Source organism: Schistocerca gregaria, chromosome 3 (assembly GCF_023897955.1).
Source record: "Schistocerca gregaria isolate iqSchGreg1 chromosome 3, iqSchGreg1.2, whole genome shotgun sequence".
In the NCBI taxonomy this organism is placed as follows: Eukaryota; Metazoa; Arthropoda; class Insecta; order Orthoptera; family Acrididae; genus Schistocerca; species Schistocerca gregaria.
In genome coordinates, this window is record NC_064922.1 from 931793193 (window position 1) to 931810233 (window position 17041).

The following is a 17041-nucleotide window of genomic DNA, read 5'->3' on the forward strand; positions in this document are numbered from 1 at the left end:
CTTATTTTATCGTGATGATCATTTCTATGTAGGTGGCTCCCAACAGAATGTTTTCGCAATCGGAAGAGAAAACTAGTGATTGAAATTTCATAAGAAGATCCCACCGCTACGGAAAACGCCTTTTTCTTTTAATCGATGGCACTCCAATTCACGTATTACGTTTATGACACTATCTCCCCTATTTCGCGATAATACAAAACGAGCTGCCCTTCTTTGTACTTTTTCGATGTCATCCGTCAGTCCCACATGATGCGGATACCACACCGCACAGCAGCACTCCAGAATAGGGCGGACAAGCGTAGTGTAAGCAGTTTCCTTGGTAGACCTGTTGCATAAGTGTTCTGCCAATGAATCGCAGTCTTTGGTTTGCTCTACCCACAATATTATCTGTGTGATCGTTCCAATTTAGGTTATATGTAATTGTAATCCCTAAGTATTTAGTTGAATTTACAGCCCTCAGGTTTGTGTGACTTGTCACGTACTCGAAATTTAGCTGATTTCTTTTACTGCTCATGTGAATAACTTCGCACTTTTCTTTATTCAGGGTCAATTGCGACTTTTCGCCCCATACAGATATCTTATCTGAATCATTTTGCAAGTCTTTTTGATCATCTGATGACTTTACAAGACGGTAAATGACAGCATCAGCAAACAATCTAAGACGGCTACTCAGACTGTCTCCTATGTCGTTAATATAGATCAGGAACAATAGAGGGCCTATAACACTTCCTTGGGGAACGCCGGATATTACTTCTGTTGACGTCAGGGCACCTATACTATCAAACGGCGTAGTGTTTGCGGGTAACCCCTGATCGACAACTGCTGTGTACACAGTAACAGAGGGTGCAGTATGGAACAGAGCAAACGCGTACCAGACTCTGCGATGGAGGGCCATGGGAACTGTTGTCGCCGACGGGTTAACGTGAATCGTTCTGTTGTTTATAGAGACTAAAACTGTATCCTACAGGCCAGGTCAGTGCTGACAATTTGTGCCAACAGAAAGAGAATCGTTATGTGGTGTAAGGGCACGACGGCACCGCCTTAGTACAGCAAAGACGCGCGATGTAGCCGCTACGTCTCGGGCCTCTTGCCACGGTTCGCGCGGCCTCCCCCGTCGAAGTTTCGAGTCCTCCCTCGGACGTGGATATGTGTGTATTGTCTTAGATTAACCAGTGTATAAGCCTAGGGATCGATGACCTCAGCAGTTTGGTCCCATGGGAACTTTAGTACTGCAAGGTAACTCGTATCTGACCCCGCAGCATACACAGGACGTGTATCGTGGCAAACGGTGTACGTAGGAGTTAACTGAAGTGGTCTTTATTGTCGGAGACCTGCTGTACGGGTACCTGTGTCGCGTCTTCACAGTAGGGAACGTCTAGAGTGGAGTCGTCAACATGACACATAAACGGTCGAACAGTGGGTCAATGTTCTTTTACAGATGAGTCCAGATTTGGTCTGGAGAGTGATACTCATCGGATCCGCATCTGGGGGGAAAGTGCAGCACGATTTCGGGGCCCAAACACTGTGACCACTCAGACCGACATAGAGGAGGATCCCTCTTCACGAAATTGTACAGTTAAATCGGCAAGGCTTAACTTCTAGCAGGTGTATCGTGACGAGATCTTAGGACCTCATGTGCAGTTGTTGCTCTGGGCCCAGACTTGGTTCTGATGGACAACAATGCTCGATCTCATAAAGCATGAGTGGTTGATGTTTTCTTGGAAACTGGATATGCTGTACACATGGCTTGGCCTGCTCGCTCTCCAGATTTGATCCCATAGAGCATGTCTGGCATGCACTAGAGAGACAGGCTGCACCATGTCAGCTTCCAGCAACCTCTCTCCAAGACTCGCGAGCAGCTCTGCTGGAGGAAAGGGCGTTGTTACCCCAACATGAGATTGATGACATAATTCGCTGCATGCCCCGTCGTTGTCATGTCTGTATTGCTGCCAAAGGTGGTCACAACCAATAGTGAGCACATTAACCAGTTATCGAATCCGTTAAGAACATTTTTGTCTATCTTCATGCAGGCTTCAGTTGTTCACGTTCTGTATTCTTTACATATACATCTACATTTATACTCCGCAAACCACCCAATGGTGTGTGGCGGAGGGCACTTTACGTGCTACTGTCATTACCTCCCTTTTCTGTTCCAGCCGCGTATGGTTCGCGGGAAGAACGACTGCCGGAAGGCCTCCGTGCGCGCTCGAATCTCTCTAATTTTACATTCGTGATCTCCTCGGGAGGTATAAGCAGGGGGAAGCAATATATTCGATACCTCATCCAGAAACGCACCCTCTCGGGACCTGACGAGCAAGCTACACCGCGATGCAGAGCGCCTCTCTTGCAGTCTGCCACTTGAGTTTGCTAAACATCTCCGTAACGCTATCAGGCTTACCAAATAACCCTGTGACAAAACGCGCCGCTCTTCTTTGGATCTTCTGTATCTCCTCCGTCAACTCGATCTGGTACGGATCCCACACTGATGAGCAATATTCAAGTATAGGTCGAACGAGTGTTTTGTAAGCCGCCTCCTTTGTTGATGGACTACATTTTCTAAGGACTCTCCCAATGAATGTCAAGCTCGTACCCTCCTTACCTACAATTAATTATGATCGTTCCACTTCAAATCGTTCCGCACGCATACTCCCAGATATTTTACAGAAGTAAATGCTACCAGTGGCGGTAGCGTTCTCGCTTCCCGCGCCCGGGTCCCCGGGTTCAATTCCCGGCGGGGTCAGGGATTTTCTCTGCCTCGTGATGACTGGGTGTTATGTGATGTCCTTAGGTTAGTTAGGTTTAAACAGTTCCAAGTTCTAGGCGACTGATGACCATAGATGTGAAGTCCCATAGTGCTCAGAGCCATTTGAACCATTTTGTTACCAGTGTTTGTTCCGCTATCATATAATCATACAATAAATTCTTCTTTCCATGTATTCGCAAAACATTACATTTGTCTATGTTAAGGGTCAGTTCCCACTCCCAGCACCAAGTGCCTATTCGCTGCAGATTTTACATTATTTCTAGTTTACTATCACCTGTGTAGATTGTTTTGTGGAAAAATGAACGCAACCTTGCAAAATTTTCGTTTGTTGCTTTAATTTTGGACACCAGTGTATTTCATTTTGTCCTTGATTCTTCTCTGACCAGTCACGCTTTCGTTAAATCGAGCTCTCAATTATTCGTACTTTTTGTGAGATCCTTTGTACTCTGGATGATCGAGAATCGAGTTTAGCTCAGCATAAGGTCCCACGTTGTTGCAGATAAGGAATTGCGAGCTGGTGGAGCTGCACGACCTGGACCAGTCGCAGGAGTTTGTGCGCCAGAAGCTGTCCGGGTACCTCAACCACCTGGTGGAGCTCGGTGTCGCCGGCTTCAGGTGAGCCGTGCGTAAATGTTGTGTCGGTTGAACAGAAAGATGTACCTCGTGTGTAGTGCTCCTGTGACACCTCAGACCAGATTATTTTTGAAGGGTGTTACAACCTTGTTGTGTACATAGTTCCGCGTAGTCAGCGCGTACACAACTTTCCCAATAGAGCGCGCCCCGCCAAGCACAACAGTGCAGGCGCAGCGCTCGTCCGTCACCACACTACGAGATGGCGCTGCCTTAGAGACGGACCAAATTCTGCTTCCGCCGATCCGCGTATTAATGTGTAACGCAGCCAATGAGATTGCTGCTAACGTAGAACCTTTTCTCCTCGCGGATCACACTCGGGCAGTGATACATGAACGCGCGAGGTATTATAACGAGTGTACAGACCTCTGATTAGTTCCCTCTCCCCCCCTTCCTTCCTTCCTCTTTTTTCCCCACCTCCCCTCTCGCCACCCCATTCTCTCCCCCGAGTCCTTTTGCATTTCCCTCCTCTGCCTCTTCTTATTCCCTCTCGTGCCTGCCCTGCCCCTCTCCCCCCTTATGAGTCCTCTCCCTCCTTGGTTCCTCCCCTTTCGTTTTCTCCTCTCCTCTCTCCTTGTTTTCTTTCCCCTCCTCCAGGTCCCACCCCCCATCTGCCTTTGGCTCGGGAGAGTCGTATTTGTGCCACCGTTTTTTGTGAAGTGTTTTACACTGTGTGTTTTCTAGTGAGTGTTCCGTGGTGTGTCTTTAGGGACGTGTAGCGAACAGCCATCATACTGTCGCTGGGTGTGATTTTTTTTTAGTCTGTAGCCTGTAGAGCAGCGTACTAAGCTGCTGCCAGCCTGCCCCCCTTTGGGGGGAATTGAAAATCAATAAAGAAAAAAAAACTCTGATTAGTCAGTCTGCATTAGTCTGTACCAGTCTATAGTCAAGTTTCAATCTGCGCCTAATAAGATTACCATATTCCTGTACATAGCCATCAAGATAAATGAATAGACACTTTGTCAAGTATCAGAGATATGTGACACTAAGATTAACGTACCAAGACCAAAGGAACTTCCGATTGTCAGTTGTAAATGGCATCCAGAATCAAGTTTAGTTAGGTTCATGATTTTTATTATTTTAAATAAATGTGTGTGGTAATTGATCAGGTTCTGTTTAAAGTTGGTCACCGTCAATCTGCTACTCTAGACGTGCAAGTGGCATTTCTATTGTCTAACCTAACGGCAGAAGATAAGCACGCCACGATAAGACCGTGAGACATATTGCTGATACTCGCCTACTTCGTTACAGTGACAAGTCAAATAATCTGATGGTGTGTGTACCAAAGGTCGTACAGTACGCACACCACAAACCTGATAATGAATGAGATTTCACTCTACAGTGGAGCTTGCGCTGATATGAAACTTCCTGGCAGATTAAAGATTAAAACTGTGTGCCGGACTGAGACTCGAACGCGGGACCTTTGCCTTTCAGGGGCAGGTGCTCTACCAACTGAGTTACCCAAGCCCGACTCACGACCCGTCCTCACAGCTTCAATTCTGGTAGAGCACTTGCCCGTGAAAGGCAAAAGTCCCGAGTTCGTGTCTCGGTCCAGCACACAGTTTTAATCTGTCAGGAAGGTTCATATCAGAGCACACACTACTGCAGGGTGAAAATCTCATTTTGGAAACATCCCCCTGGCTGTAGCTAAGCCATGTCTGCTCAATATCCTCTCTTCCAGGAGTGCTAGTTCTGAAAGATTCGCAGGAGAGCTTTTGTGAAATTTGGAAGGTGAGAGACGAGGTACTGGTAGAATTGAAGCTGTGAGAATGGGTCGTGAGTCGAGCTTTGGTATCTAAGTTTGTAGAGCACTTGCCAGTGAAGGGCAAAGGTCCGGAGGACGAGTCTCGGTTCGGCACACAGTTTTAATCTGCCAGGAAGCTTCAACCTGATAATGACATACCCTTATAGCTCACAGCGCAGCGCGCAACCTTTGAAGTCAGATCCAGAATGAATCCGTACGACGCTTGGCGACCAATGGTCTGGTACAACACCTACAATGAGATTGGTTTTTAGGTGGTTTTTCACGGTGGTTGAGACAAATTCTGGGATGGAGCCCAGACTCTACCTCAGAAAATGCATAAACAGTTACAACAAGTTTTTAAACAATGTAAAATCCAGGATGGAATAATGACAATATCATGAAAAACATAGTTCCTACTCAAAGATGCTGAGTCTCAGACAGGCACAACAAAAAGACTGTCAGCAAGCAAGCTTTTGGCCAAAAAGGCCGTTATCAGAAACAGACAACTTACGGACACGTACTCACGCAAACGCAATTCATACACACGAGTGCAGCCTCTTGCTGCTGAGACGATCACAGACTGTGTGTGTGTGTGTGTGTGTGTGTGTGTGTGTGTGTGTGTGTGTTTCTGATGGAGGCCTTTTTGGCTGAAACCTTGCTTGCTGGCAGTCTTTCTGTCGTTCCTATCTGCGACACGACGCTTCCGCTACGTGGTGAGTAGCAACTATTCTTCTCATGATATTGTTAAAATACGTTGTTGATAGACATTAAGACTTGGGCTGTCAGTGACTGTAACTTCTAGGTTAGGATCACACAATGTAATCTTTCATGGCCCGTGTTGTCATCACTTAAAACTTCCCGGCTGATAGGCCGTGGTAGATGTACAAAATTCTCCCCTGGCGTTTCGTCTCCGACTGCGGGAGACATCCTCCGAGGTTAAGCGGCGTACTGCGAAGAGAACTGGAGGAAGCGCTGATTATATAGAAAGTACAGAGGGCGCCATTGTCCATCACGTGGCGTCAGAAATTGTGAGAAGTTGGGATGCAGAATTAGGGCAAATTACACGAGAAGAAATGGAAATAGCTGTGAAGAAGATGAATGTGCGGGGGGGATGGGGGGGGGGGGGGGGGACCCCAGAACCTCATGAAGTATCAGTGGACATAAGAGCAGCAGGTCTAGTGGGAATTCAGTGGCTGTATAGAGTAATGTCAAGTGTGTAGATAAGTAGTACAGTACCTGACGATTGGGGGAGGCATCGTTCCCATCCTCAAAAAAGGCAATAAAAGAACTTGTAAAAACCAGAGAAGAATAATCCTTATCAATCATACAGCCAAGATGTTTGAAAGAATTTTACTAAATCGAAAACGTGTAAAGATAGAAGAAGAACTGAGTGAAGAACAGCATGGGTTTAGGAAAGAAATAAGCACGATCGACCTGATATTTTCTATCCATCAGTTGATGGAAAAAAGGTGGGAGTATAACAAAAGGGTGATAATGGTTTTTATAGACATAGACAAGGCATATGACTCAGTTGACAGGGAAAGACTCTGGGAAGAAATGAAGAAGATAGATATAGAAGATGGACACATTATTGTAATAGAGACAATGTACAGAGGACATAATTGTAGAACTAGAAAAGCATTGGGATCTCTGAATACTTTGAAATAAGACAAGGACTTAAACAAGGTAGTAATCATCTCCCACACATTTTAATGTTGTGATGGACAGTTAAAGATATGGTAAAATAAAAAGACAAAAAGATGATTTTTGCAGATGATATGGTAATATGGGGAGATAAAAAGTTAGATGTACAGTTACAACTTGATCTGTGAAAGGAAATAATGAAAGTTATGGATTGAAGATAAATAACAACAATATTGAAGTAGTGGTATTTGGAAGAGACAAAGGGATCAATGGGAATATTACTTTGAATGGAGAACCCCCTCAAATTGGTGGGCAGTTTCCCTTATTTGAGGAGTGAAATATGTATTGATGGAAGAATAACCAAAGAAATTAATAGGAGGTTACAGAAGGGAGGCAATTTCTACCAAACAATAAAACACCTGATCTGGAATAAGGAATTTCAGAAAAAAGCTAAACTCGTTATGTCTAAGAGTTATTACTTCCCTATTGACAGTTATGGAGGAGAAACATGGACATTAACAGAAAGGGACTGGAGCAGACTGCAAGCAGGGGAAATGAATTTTCTCAGAGCAGTTAAGGGAAAAGCAACAATGGAGACAGTAAGGAATGTAGATATTAGAAAGGACCTTAAACAAGAAAGTATGAAAGAATAAATCGAAAGAAAGAGATTAAGATGGTACGGGCGTGTTAAGAGGGTGTGTGGGCAGAGACTTCCCAAAATTATGGAAGAACTAAAGATGGATGGAAAAATACCCAGAGGGCACCCAAGAATATGGTGGGAAACGGGAGAGAATATCTGTGGAAAGAAGAGGTGTGACCTGGCAGTAAGTGGAGGAGGAAAAGTGGTGGGAAGACTGAGCGAAATGAAGAGGATTCGTCAGTACCTAGACACGGCAGCAGCTAGAGTGGGATCCGGATACAATGCTATCTGTCTGTCACAATAGCCGATCTGTTGGGACACCGTTCTTAGGTGCTTTAGCTCACGAGGCAGACTGTCGGTATCTGAGACACTCCAGTGTTTCATGCCTAGGGGATTTACTGTTAAATACTTTGCTCTGCGAGCCTGTTTTCAGCGCTTTCAGTAGAGGAAAAAGTCACATTTACAGATGAGGAATGGCGTAAGAGATTAATGGGAACTTGAACACAGCATGCCAAGACAACGTGTACGTGCAGGTTTATCGTCATCTTTCTGACTTCGAGAAAGGTCGAATCACTGGCGTGGGGGCCGATGGGCGTGTCATACCAACACGGACAGTTGACTGTAGCGTTACGGCTGGAGAACGAGTGCTGACGAGATGGGCATCCATATCGAAAGAAGAGTAGGCGCACGTCCTTCCAGAGGGACGACTTCGTGATACGATTACAGGATTGTTTGACTGGGCCTGACGGTTAGACGTGTGGCAACAGCTGAAATTGGGCAGGCGTTGCAACTAAAGTTACACCACCCACCGTCGTCAGCAGATTGTTGCCAGCTGGCTTCAGAAGTCGAGTTTCGATGTGTCGTTTACGGCTGACATTGAACGCAAGGAAACGAATACTGGCGTGTTGTAGAGCAAGAATCAAGTGGACCACTGCGTGTAAAGTTGTGCTCTACGAAAACTACGGTTCGCTAGCTCTGGTGCAGCACATAAATGACGTAGTAAATTGTACCATTATCGGTAGTACTGGTAGATTTGGTAGGGAAGGAAACCGATGACCAGCAACCGACGCTTCTCGCTATTTTTCTGTCTTTTGTTCGTTCGTTCGTTTCACACATAATTACAACCGCATATCTTTCAGTGATAGTCCATTGCGTATTTTATATCCTTAAAAATATAAAATTACTTTTCTAATTAATAAAAATTAGCTGATCGCATAACTTCCGCTCTTTTGTCTAACCAAAGCAATTACATTTGATGAAAGTACAGCTCACATGTACAAGCACAATATAGTCTGTATAATTATTGTTGTTATATTGTACTTAGTGCAACGCTCTTCAGCATGATCAAAGACTGAAGTGTCCTCTTGTTACTGGTAAGTGCGGAAGTTTCTTATGAATTACAGAAGCATGTTGTACATAAGCTCGACAAAATATTGAAGAGATGTTTGGTACATTTTCGTTTTTCGGTTTTCCTTAATTTTGTCTTTTTTTCACGAAATTCCGTTTTGTAGCGCTACATTACAATTCCGTATTTTTCTTTCTACAATATCCCTCTGTTTCACGTTGCAAATCAACAATTTTCGTTTTCGAATAAACCGTGAGCTAAAAATTGACAGTTTCAATTTTTCTATATATACTGTTCATAATGAGATCTTCACTCTGCAGCGTAGTGAGCGCTGACATGAAACTTCCAGGCAGATTAAAACTGGGTGCCCGACCGAGACTCGAACTCGCAGAAGTAAAGCTGTGAGTACCGGCCGTGAGTCGTGCTTCGGTAGCTCAGATGGTAGAGCACTTGCCCGCGAAAGGCAAAGGTCCCGAGTTCGAGTCTCGGTCGCGCACACAGATTTAATCTGCCAGGATGTCTTATGCTGTTCATTTTTAAGTAACAGATGGGGGGAGGGGGGGAAGTATATAGAGCAGAAATATTCCGTAGCTTATGCGGTTCTTTATATGTCTTCTAGTTTCTAGGAGAATCTACTAAGACACTGATCGCGTGCGCAAACAAGTGACTGAAACGTGGTGACGACTGATTGGTATCCAGCACACCTAACACACAGGTAACGGCGTGACGGGGGTACGATTGGTATCCAGCACACCTAACACATAGGTAACGGTGTAACGGGAGTACGATCTCAACTGACCAACTCTACTATCGTAGTCGACGCTTACTTATGACCGTCTTCCGCAGTCCACGGTAGTTTTGGAACTGTAATTCTGATGCATTTTGTGTTGTTGAGTAAGGAGTCTCGCCTGTGTTTGTGTCCTCCATCAGGACGCAAACGTGTCCATGGATGTAATTTCTAAGACTTTCCCGGCGATTTGTTGACATCTCGTAAAATCGGGTGTACTGCCCGTGGTCCGCGTCTTCCCACCACGATATTTCTCAGGGAACACCTGATGAAGACGCCGTTTTACGACGTCGAAATACCGGCAGTACACCCGATTTTACGACGTGTCCATAGATGATCTGGTGATAGGTCACAGGAAGTGGTGATTCTCGAGGCCCACATCTCTCCAACTACTGAAACAATGGTATGGGAGCTATCGGATGTGACAACGGGAATGATTTGGTAATTGTTAAAAGAAGGCAGCATGTGGCAAGAATGGTAAACCCTGTTGCATACCCTTCATGAGTAGCGTATTAAATAGAGTTTTCCAGCAGGATAATGCAAATCCTCATACTGCACCTCCACCAAAAACGCCCTGAGAAATATGTCTTCAGGCGTCAATCTTCATAAACTAACAAAGCCTGTATTTCAGGAATGGCAATAAAACCCTCAAGATTCCATTCGAAGGCTGTTTGCTTCCACTGAACAGCATTTACAAGAGTAGTTTCGTGTCCTTGTGGATCTTATCTCATACTGGTGGGGGTAACAGGCATAAGTTTAGAATGGAATTTAAGCTAAAACATATAATACCTTTTATGTAATAAGCATCTCCACTATGTTTGAGAATTATGGAACATGCACTTCATGGCTTAACGCTGCCATATTCGTCAGGGCGTGAGACCAATATCGTTATAAAAATGGAGTTATAGAGATAGAACAGTACTAGATGGTTAAATGTAGTCTATTTCCAGTTTTTATCTATAACTGTACAATCCTTTATCTAAGACAAAGCCCAGAGTTCTATAATGACTCCATTCTAAAATCAAAGTCCGGTCCTATAATTGCGAAGATGGCTGGTTATTCTAGTCCCATGCTAGGAGATATGCATCTGAAACACGGCTAGTTATGACATGTTCCTTCCATTCCAAACCTCATCGTTGTTCTTCTCCTTCTTAGGAGCGCCTCCATAGCTGGAGGTAGTACAGCCTTTCAACGTTATTTGCAACTGGCAAGCAATACTACCTAGACCGGTGCAAGAGCGAGCAATATCGAAGTCATCCATAAATAGTCACGGGTGGGACTTCTAAGCATGCATGTTGTTGTTGTGGTCTTCAGTCCTGAGACTGGTTTGATGCAGCTCTCCATGCTACTCTATCCTGTGCAAGCTTCTTCAGCTCCCAGTATCTACTCCAACCTACATCCTTCTGAATCTCTTTATTGTATTCATCTCTTGGTCTCCTCTCTAGGACTTTTACCCTCCACGCTGCCCTCCAATACTAAATTGGTGATCCCTTGATGCCTCAGAATATGCCCTACCAACCGATCCCTTCTTCTAGTCAAGTTGTGCCACAAATATCTCGTCTTTCCAGTTCTATTCAGTACCTCCTCATTAGTTACGTAATCTACCCATTCTTCTGTAGCACCACATTTTTAAAGCTTCTATTCTCTTCTTTTCTAAACTATTTATCATCCACGTTTCACTTCCATACATGGCTACACTCCATACAAATACTTTCACAAAGTACTTCCTGACACTTAAATCCATACTTGATGTTAACTAATTTCTATTCTTCAGAAACGCTTTCCTTGCCATTGACAGTCTACATTTTATATCCTCTCTACTTCGACCATCATCAGTTATTTTTCTCCCCAAATAGCAAAACTCATTTAATACTTTAACGTGCATAATATGTTGTTGTTGACAATAGAATGAACTGCGAATCTTAGGTGAGGTACCTTCTACATCTATCTACATCTACATCCGTACTCCGCAAGCCACCTGACGGTGTGTGGCGGAGGGTACCCTGAGTACCTCTATCGGTTCTCCCTTCTATTCCAGTCTCGTATTGTACGTGGAAAGAAGGATTGTCGGTATGCTTCTGTGTGGGCTCTAATCTCTCTGATTTTATCCTCATGGTCTCTTCGCGAGATATACGTAGGAGGGAGCAATATACTGCTTGACTCTTCGGTGAAGGTATGTTCTCGAAACTTCAACAAAAGCCCGTACCGAGCTACTGAGCGTCTCTCCTGCAGAGTCTTCCACTGGAGTTTATCTATCATCTCCGTAACGCTTTCGCAATTACTAAATGATCCTGTAACGAACTACTTCATACATCATTTGTCTCCTATGAGATTACCCATTTACACTGTAGGATCTAGGAGTATAATGCGATAGCTGCAGTATATGGAAATTTCGCGGTCAACTGCAGTTTAAAAAGACACTCGAGAATATATTTCTCGTTCTCTGAAGCTCCCAAACACTGAAAAGCGTGTTTGTAATTTGCCCACTTTTTGCTTTTGTGAATTTTCAAAACATTTGTTTCAATGAAATTTTATACCATTCGTTCTGTATAATATATCGCGACCAGAATTCATTTCACGACTCTTAAAACAGTTACTTACGATCAAAAATAATTTTTACTGTCTTTAAAAGTGAAATGAAGTATGAAATCCTTGAAATGTGAGAGTGCTTATTTATTAAAAATCTTACATTTTCGCAAATGATTGAAGGATGTTAATAAACAGTAATATCGATCTCCTATTCCCTTACTGAAAAAGCAGCTAACGAAATTAACAGATTGTTCGGTACAAATGGATTTCCATTAGGTTTTTTACAAATCTCAGTGCATACAATTTAGTACTTCTCACCTAACGACACAGGCTATAAAAACCGTATTCTCAAGCAATGAAATCCAAAAAGCACAAAATCATAATTGGGAAACTACTACATGGAGTTAATGAAACACCTTAGTTCAGCTATGTTAGACGTATGCATGATTACTGCTGTAAGTGATTTAAAGGTGAAGAAAATAGTTTGTTCTACTTTTTCTGTTCATTGAAGATTTACGAAGTCATATTTGAGGAGTGACGCAACTTGTAGGGGAAGTATTTTCAAATTCAGAAGCGTATTATAAGAATTATATCAGGTGTTAGTTTTAGAGCGTCCTGCAGGTTTATTTTGACAATTGCTTCACAATATATAAACTCTCATTAATGTCCTCTGTCATAGCCAATACTTAAATTTTCTTGAAAGATAGTAAAAGTATGAATAAAACACTGGGACAGAAAACAACTTCCATTAAGATATAACAGGTCTAACATTAGTACAGGAAGGAGTCGAGTACGTGGGTGTACGTAACCTGGCAGAGAATATTAAATGCCCTTTAGCTGTTGTGGTGGGTTCTGAGATTATATTAAGGAATTCTGTATTGAGCAACCCCCTCTGCCCCTCCCCTTCTCCAGTGAACAGTAAAGCAACGTTTCAGGTTATTTCGTAATTAGTATTATCACTATTATTGAGTAATATTTAAGTAAAATAAAATCATTGACTTCTAATGCACATCCCACGGTCCATTCTCTAAGCTAATCACCGAATACGAATGATACAGTGTAACGCCAGTCTGTTACTATACGTATCCAAGAAATGGAGACAATCGAACAAGTCTCGAAATCGTCAACTATAAAATCACGAACGCTGTTTTCAGACTAAGGTAATGTGCCACAGAAGATTATACAGAGCTCATGTAAATACTATGTTAGGGGAATTATAATGAAACCGAATAAGCGCGTAAGTTTATCGATGCATAGTTGGTACAGCTGTCAGTACGTGTATAACTTATGGTGATTCACCAGTTGCCTTAAAGTGGCAATTGTTCCTCATTCGAGAGAAAACGGGCCGTGGGCACGATGTTACACATCACACACATATGCTGTTACGCAGCGTTTACAGCCAAGACAGCGACGGGCAAATGATTATTATGTGCTGCTTCCACGAAATCTGAGTGCCTGAAAGTCAAACTGCAGCTGCTATGTAGTGTCACTGAGATCACCAAAATGTGTGCAGGATCCAAACGTGATATGAACACAAGCTGAATAAATTACTTCCCTTATAATTTTTTAAAAGAAACAAAGTGAATCTGCCTGACTGTACTTTCGGGATGTATTTGCCGAACTTCCCAAGTCCAGTAAAGCAGTGACATGTGTTTAAGCATAGCATTTTCCTTGACAGGGTGGACTCTGCGAAACACATGACGCCCTCGGAGCTGAAACTCATCTACGACGCTGTGAGCGATCTCAACACTGACTTCGGCTTCCCCGCGGGTAGCCGCCCCTTCATCTTCCAGGAGGTCATCGACTTCGGTAAGTTAGTACCTTAGCTTCTCCGTCCATGCAGACACTTTAAAACTCAATTCCTTTCTTTCTGTGTTATATTAATTTTGCTGGTACGGTTAGTAAGTTTTTTTTTTAATCAATACTTTTCTTAGAAAATAAATTGAAGAAAGGTAAAAGTAAGTTTTCAGCATTTGTAAATTTAGAGACAGCATTTAGACATAGCAATGTTGACTACAGTACATTCTTTCAAATTTACATGGAGCGAAAGGTTATTTATAACTTGAACAGAAACCACACTGCAGTCACGTGTTGTAGGAATTGAAGGACGTGAAAAGGAAGCAGTGGTTGCTAAAGAAGTGAGATTTGGCTGTAGCCCATCCTCAATATTACTCAATCTGTACGTTGAGCAAGCAGAATTGGAAAGCAAGGAAAAATTTGGAAGTCGAATAAATGTGAATGGAATAAGTAAAAACTTTGGATTTGCTCGTTACATTGTAATCCGGTGATAAGTAGCAAAGGACTTGGAGGAGCTGTTGGGCGGAATGGCAGTGCTTCGAAAAGATATTATAAGATTAAATTACAGAAATAACGAAAGTATAACAAAGGCAGTTGAATGTAGTCGAATTAAAAGATGATGCTGAAGTATTTAGACTAGGAAATGTGACGCTGAAGATGGCAGATGAGCTTTAATATTGGATCAGAGAAATAACTGGTAATTGCCGAAGCTGAGAGGACATAAAATGTAGACGAAAAGCATTTCTGAAAACTTGTATTATAAATTTAATTCACAAAGGAAATACAGACATTGGCTGTGAGGGAGCATTGATTTAAATCAATGGGGAGAGTCGAAAATTTGTGCCAGGTCAGGATTCGAAGATGAGTCTCTTTCTTACAAGACAGATGACTATTAATCCATCCATACACAGTAGTTATCGCAACTGCACGTACTACCTCCGTTAGACCCAAGTTCTCAATTATACAGACACTATTAATTAGTGCACTTTCTCCCTTATCCTCATAACTCACGGCATTTCGCCAATTCTGGTAGGTGTTCGTGCATGTGCAGTGAAGGGATCATTGGCCGTCCTCGCCTTGTATATATGTGGTGTCTAATCCTTCGAACAGGTCCGGAAGAACAGACATCACAAGCAAATTTAAGTGTTAGGACGTCTCTCCTGAGTGTTTACTTGGAGTGCAGCCTTGTGCGGGAGTGAAACGTGGACGGTAACGTGAGCACAATAGGACACCAACGACAAATTTAGAAATCGATTAAATGTTAATAGAGAAAATAAGAACTTTGGTTTTGCTGGTAACATTGTCATCCTGTCAGAGGTAGCAAAGGACTTGGAAGAGCAGTTGGACAGAATGAAGAGAATATAAGCTTTTTAAGTGTGCTACTATAGAAGAAGGCTGAATAATGGGTGAGTGTAACCAGTAACTAATGAGAAATTTACCGCGAACTTATTTAAAAAAAGGTATTAGATGACAGGACACTAAGGCATTTTTCCTATCACTTGATATTTGGCCTCTTCATCTCTAACAAGTTTCACATTCGTTCTCTTGTTTTGTGTTGTCAGTCTTACGCCTAAGTAACCTTACCTGCAAAACCGGATTTTCACTAACCTACTTCTCTCTTATGGTGTGCGTTTTCCATTCGTAAGTCGATAACATAGTCCCCTGCACTTGCACTTCAGTGGGTTTTCTATTCAATAAAAGGACTCTTGGCGGGCCATAGTATAATATGAATATATTTACTATCGCTTGCTCAGTTTATCTGCGTAACGTGCAGGATTTCAATCCATGTTTAAAACATTAAAGGCGCATTGCTTTTGTATAAGGATGTGGTAGTCTAATTAAGAGAATGTAAAACCCCACTTGGTAGTAATCCATTTTTATAACTCAAATACCCAGGTGGCAATCGTCGCTCCTTCTTCCCACAATTAGACAGCCTTTACTTTTGCTGAACATTTCTTTCTCCGGAGTGTACACCAAACATTTTTTGCGCCATTAAAACACAAAAAATATTTAACATCTACTCCCTCCTTCCTACATAGTTTAAAAACATTTTACTTAAATTTTTATTTCAATTTGGGCCCTCCCCGGCCCTCCTTCAACGCGCCCCCCACCTCATCCCTCTTTCTCTCCCCGCCTCCTCGCCTTCTTTCCCGCTATTCCCTTTTCCCTTGTCACCCTCCCCCCCCCCACCCCCCCCCCCCCCACCCCCGGCAGATCCTCACAGGTTTTATACGTTATCATTGTGATGCGTTAGTATTTTTTCGTTGCCGCTATACAGTGTCCTATAGTGGCATGGTTTTAATTGTGTGCTCGACCTGTTCTTTGTCCATGACTATTCCATGCTACGCCGTCCATGAAGTGGCTCTTTTGATCGTTCTACGACTTTGATGATCCGGCCGTAATTTGCCTTTTAACCTAGTGTGTGTTTTTTTGTGAAACATACTTCTTTTTTGATTTTTATCTCAGGTTTACAGTCACCGCTTTGTATGCTTTCTTTTCTTCTGTTCCGCCCTTTTTGTTTCCACATTCCGCCATGATTTCTTCTTTATATTGTTTTACATGTCTTCCTGTCTGTTTATGTCTCTCTGGTGAAGAGCAGCGCTTATGCTGCTGCCAGCCCGCCCCTGAACGGGAATGTAAAGTAGAATAAAGGGAAAAAATTCAATTTGGTGGTCAGAAAACAATCTGCTTTGTTTTATGGGTCAAAAACACACAGCTTGTGAACGGATTCGCTAATTCTACGAGTGAAAAATCTGCACGAAGAAGTGTTACTTTACAACGTGCCTTTGCTAATCCAGTTTCTCTGCTAACAGGTAACGAGGCAGTGTCCGAGTCTGAATACACAGACATGGGCCGTGTCATCGAGTTCCGTTACAGCGCCGAGATCGGCAGAGGATTCCGCCAGAACAACCCTCTCAAATGGTTCTACAACTTCGGTAAGCGCCTTACACATTCGTAGAAGTACTTCCTCATAGACTTTACAGCACCTGAGAACACATTCTTGAGCTCGTGAAAGCTGAATGAATTCTATCAAAGTAGTCAAGTAAACGACAGAATGAAAAACTTACTTGGTTTCGTCTTGATGTTATGCAGTATAATGTATGTGACACCCTATCTCGCAAACGACAGAATGAAAAACTTACTTGGTTTCGTCTTGATGT

The 17041-nt window shown here is 42.9% G+C and overlaps 1 protein-coding gene across 2 annotated transcripts in view; it reads left to right on the forward strand.

The window, feature by feature from the left end:
• Positions 1-17041, forward strand: part of LOC126355818 (alpha-amylase 1-like) — a 124693-nt gene that overhangs the window by 95626 nt on the left and 12026 nt on the right. For both annotated transcript variants that reach the window (XM_050006262.1, XM_050006263.1), the window contains 3 exons: positions 3264-3379; positions 13762-13892; positions 16694-16816. In XM_050006262.1, the coding sequence (XP_049862219.1) occupies positions 3264-3379; positions 13762-13892; positions 16694-16816 (370 nt within the window). The remainder of the gene's footprint in view (positions 1-3263; positions 3380-13761; positions 13893-16693; positions 16817-17041) is intronic.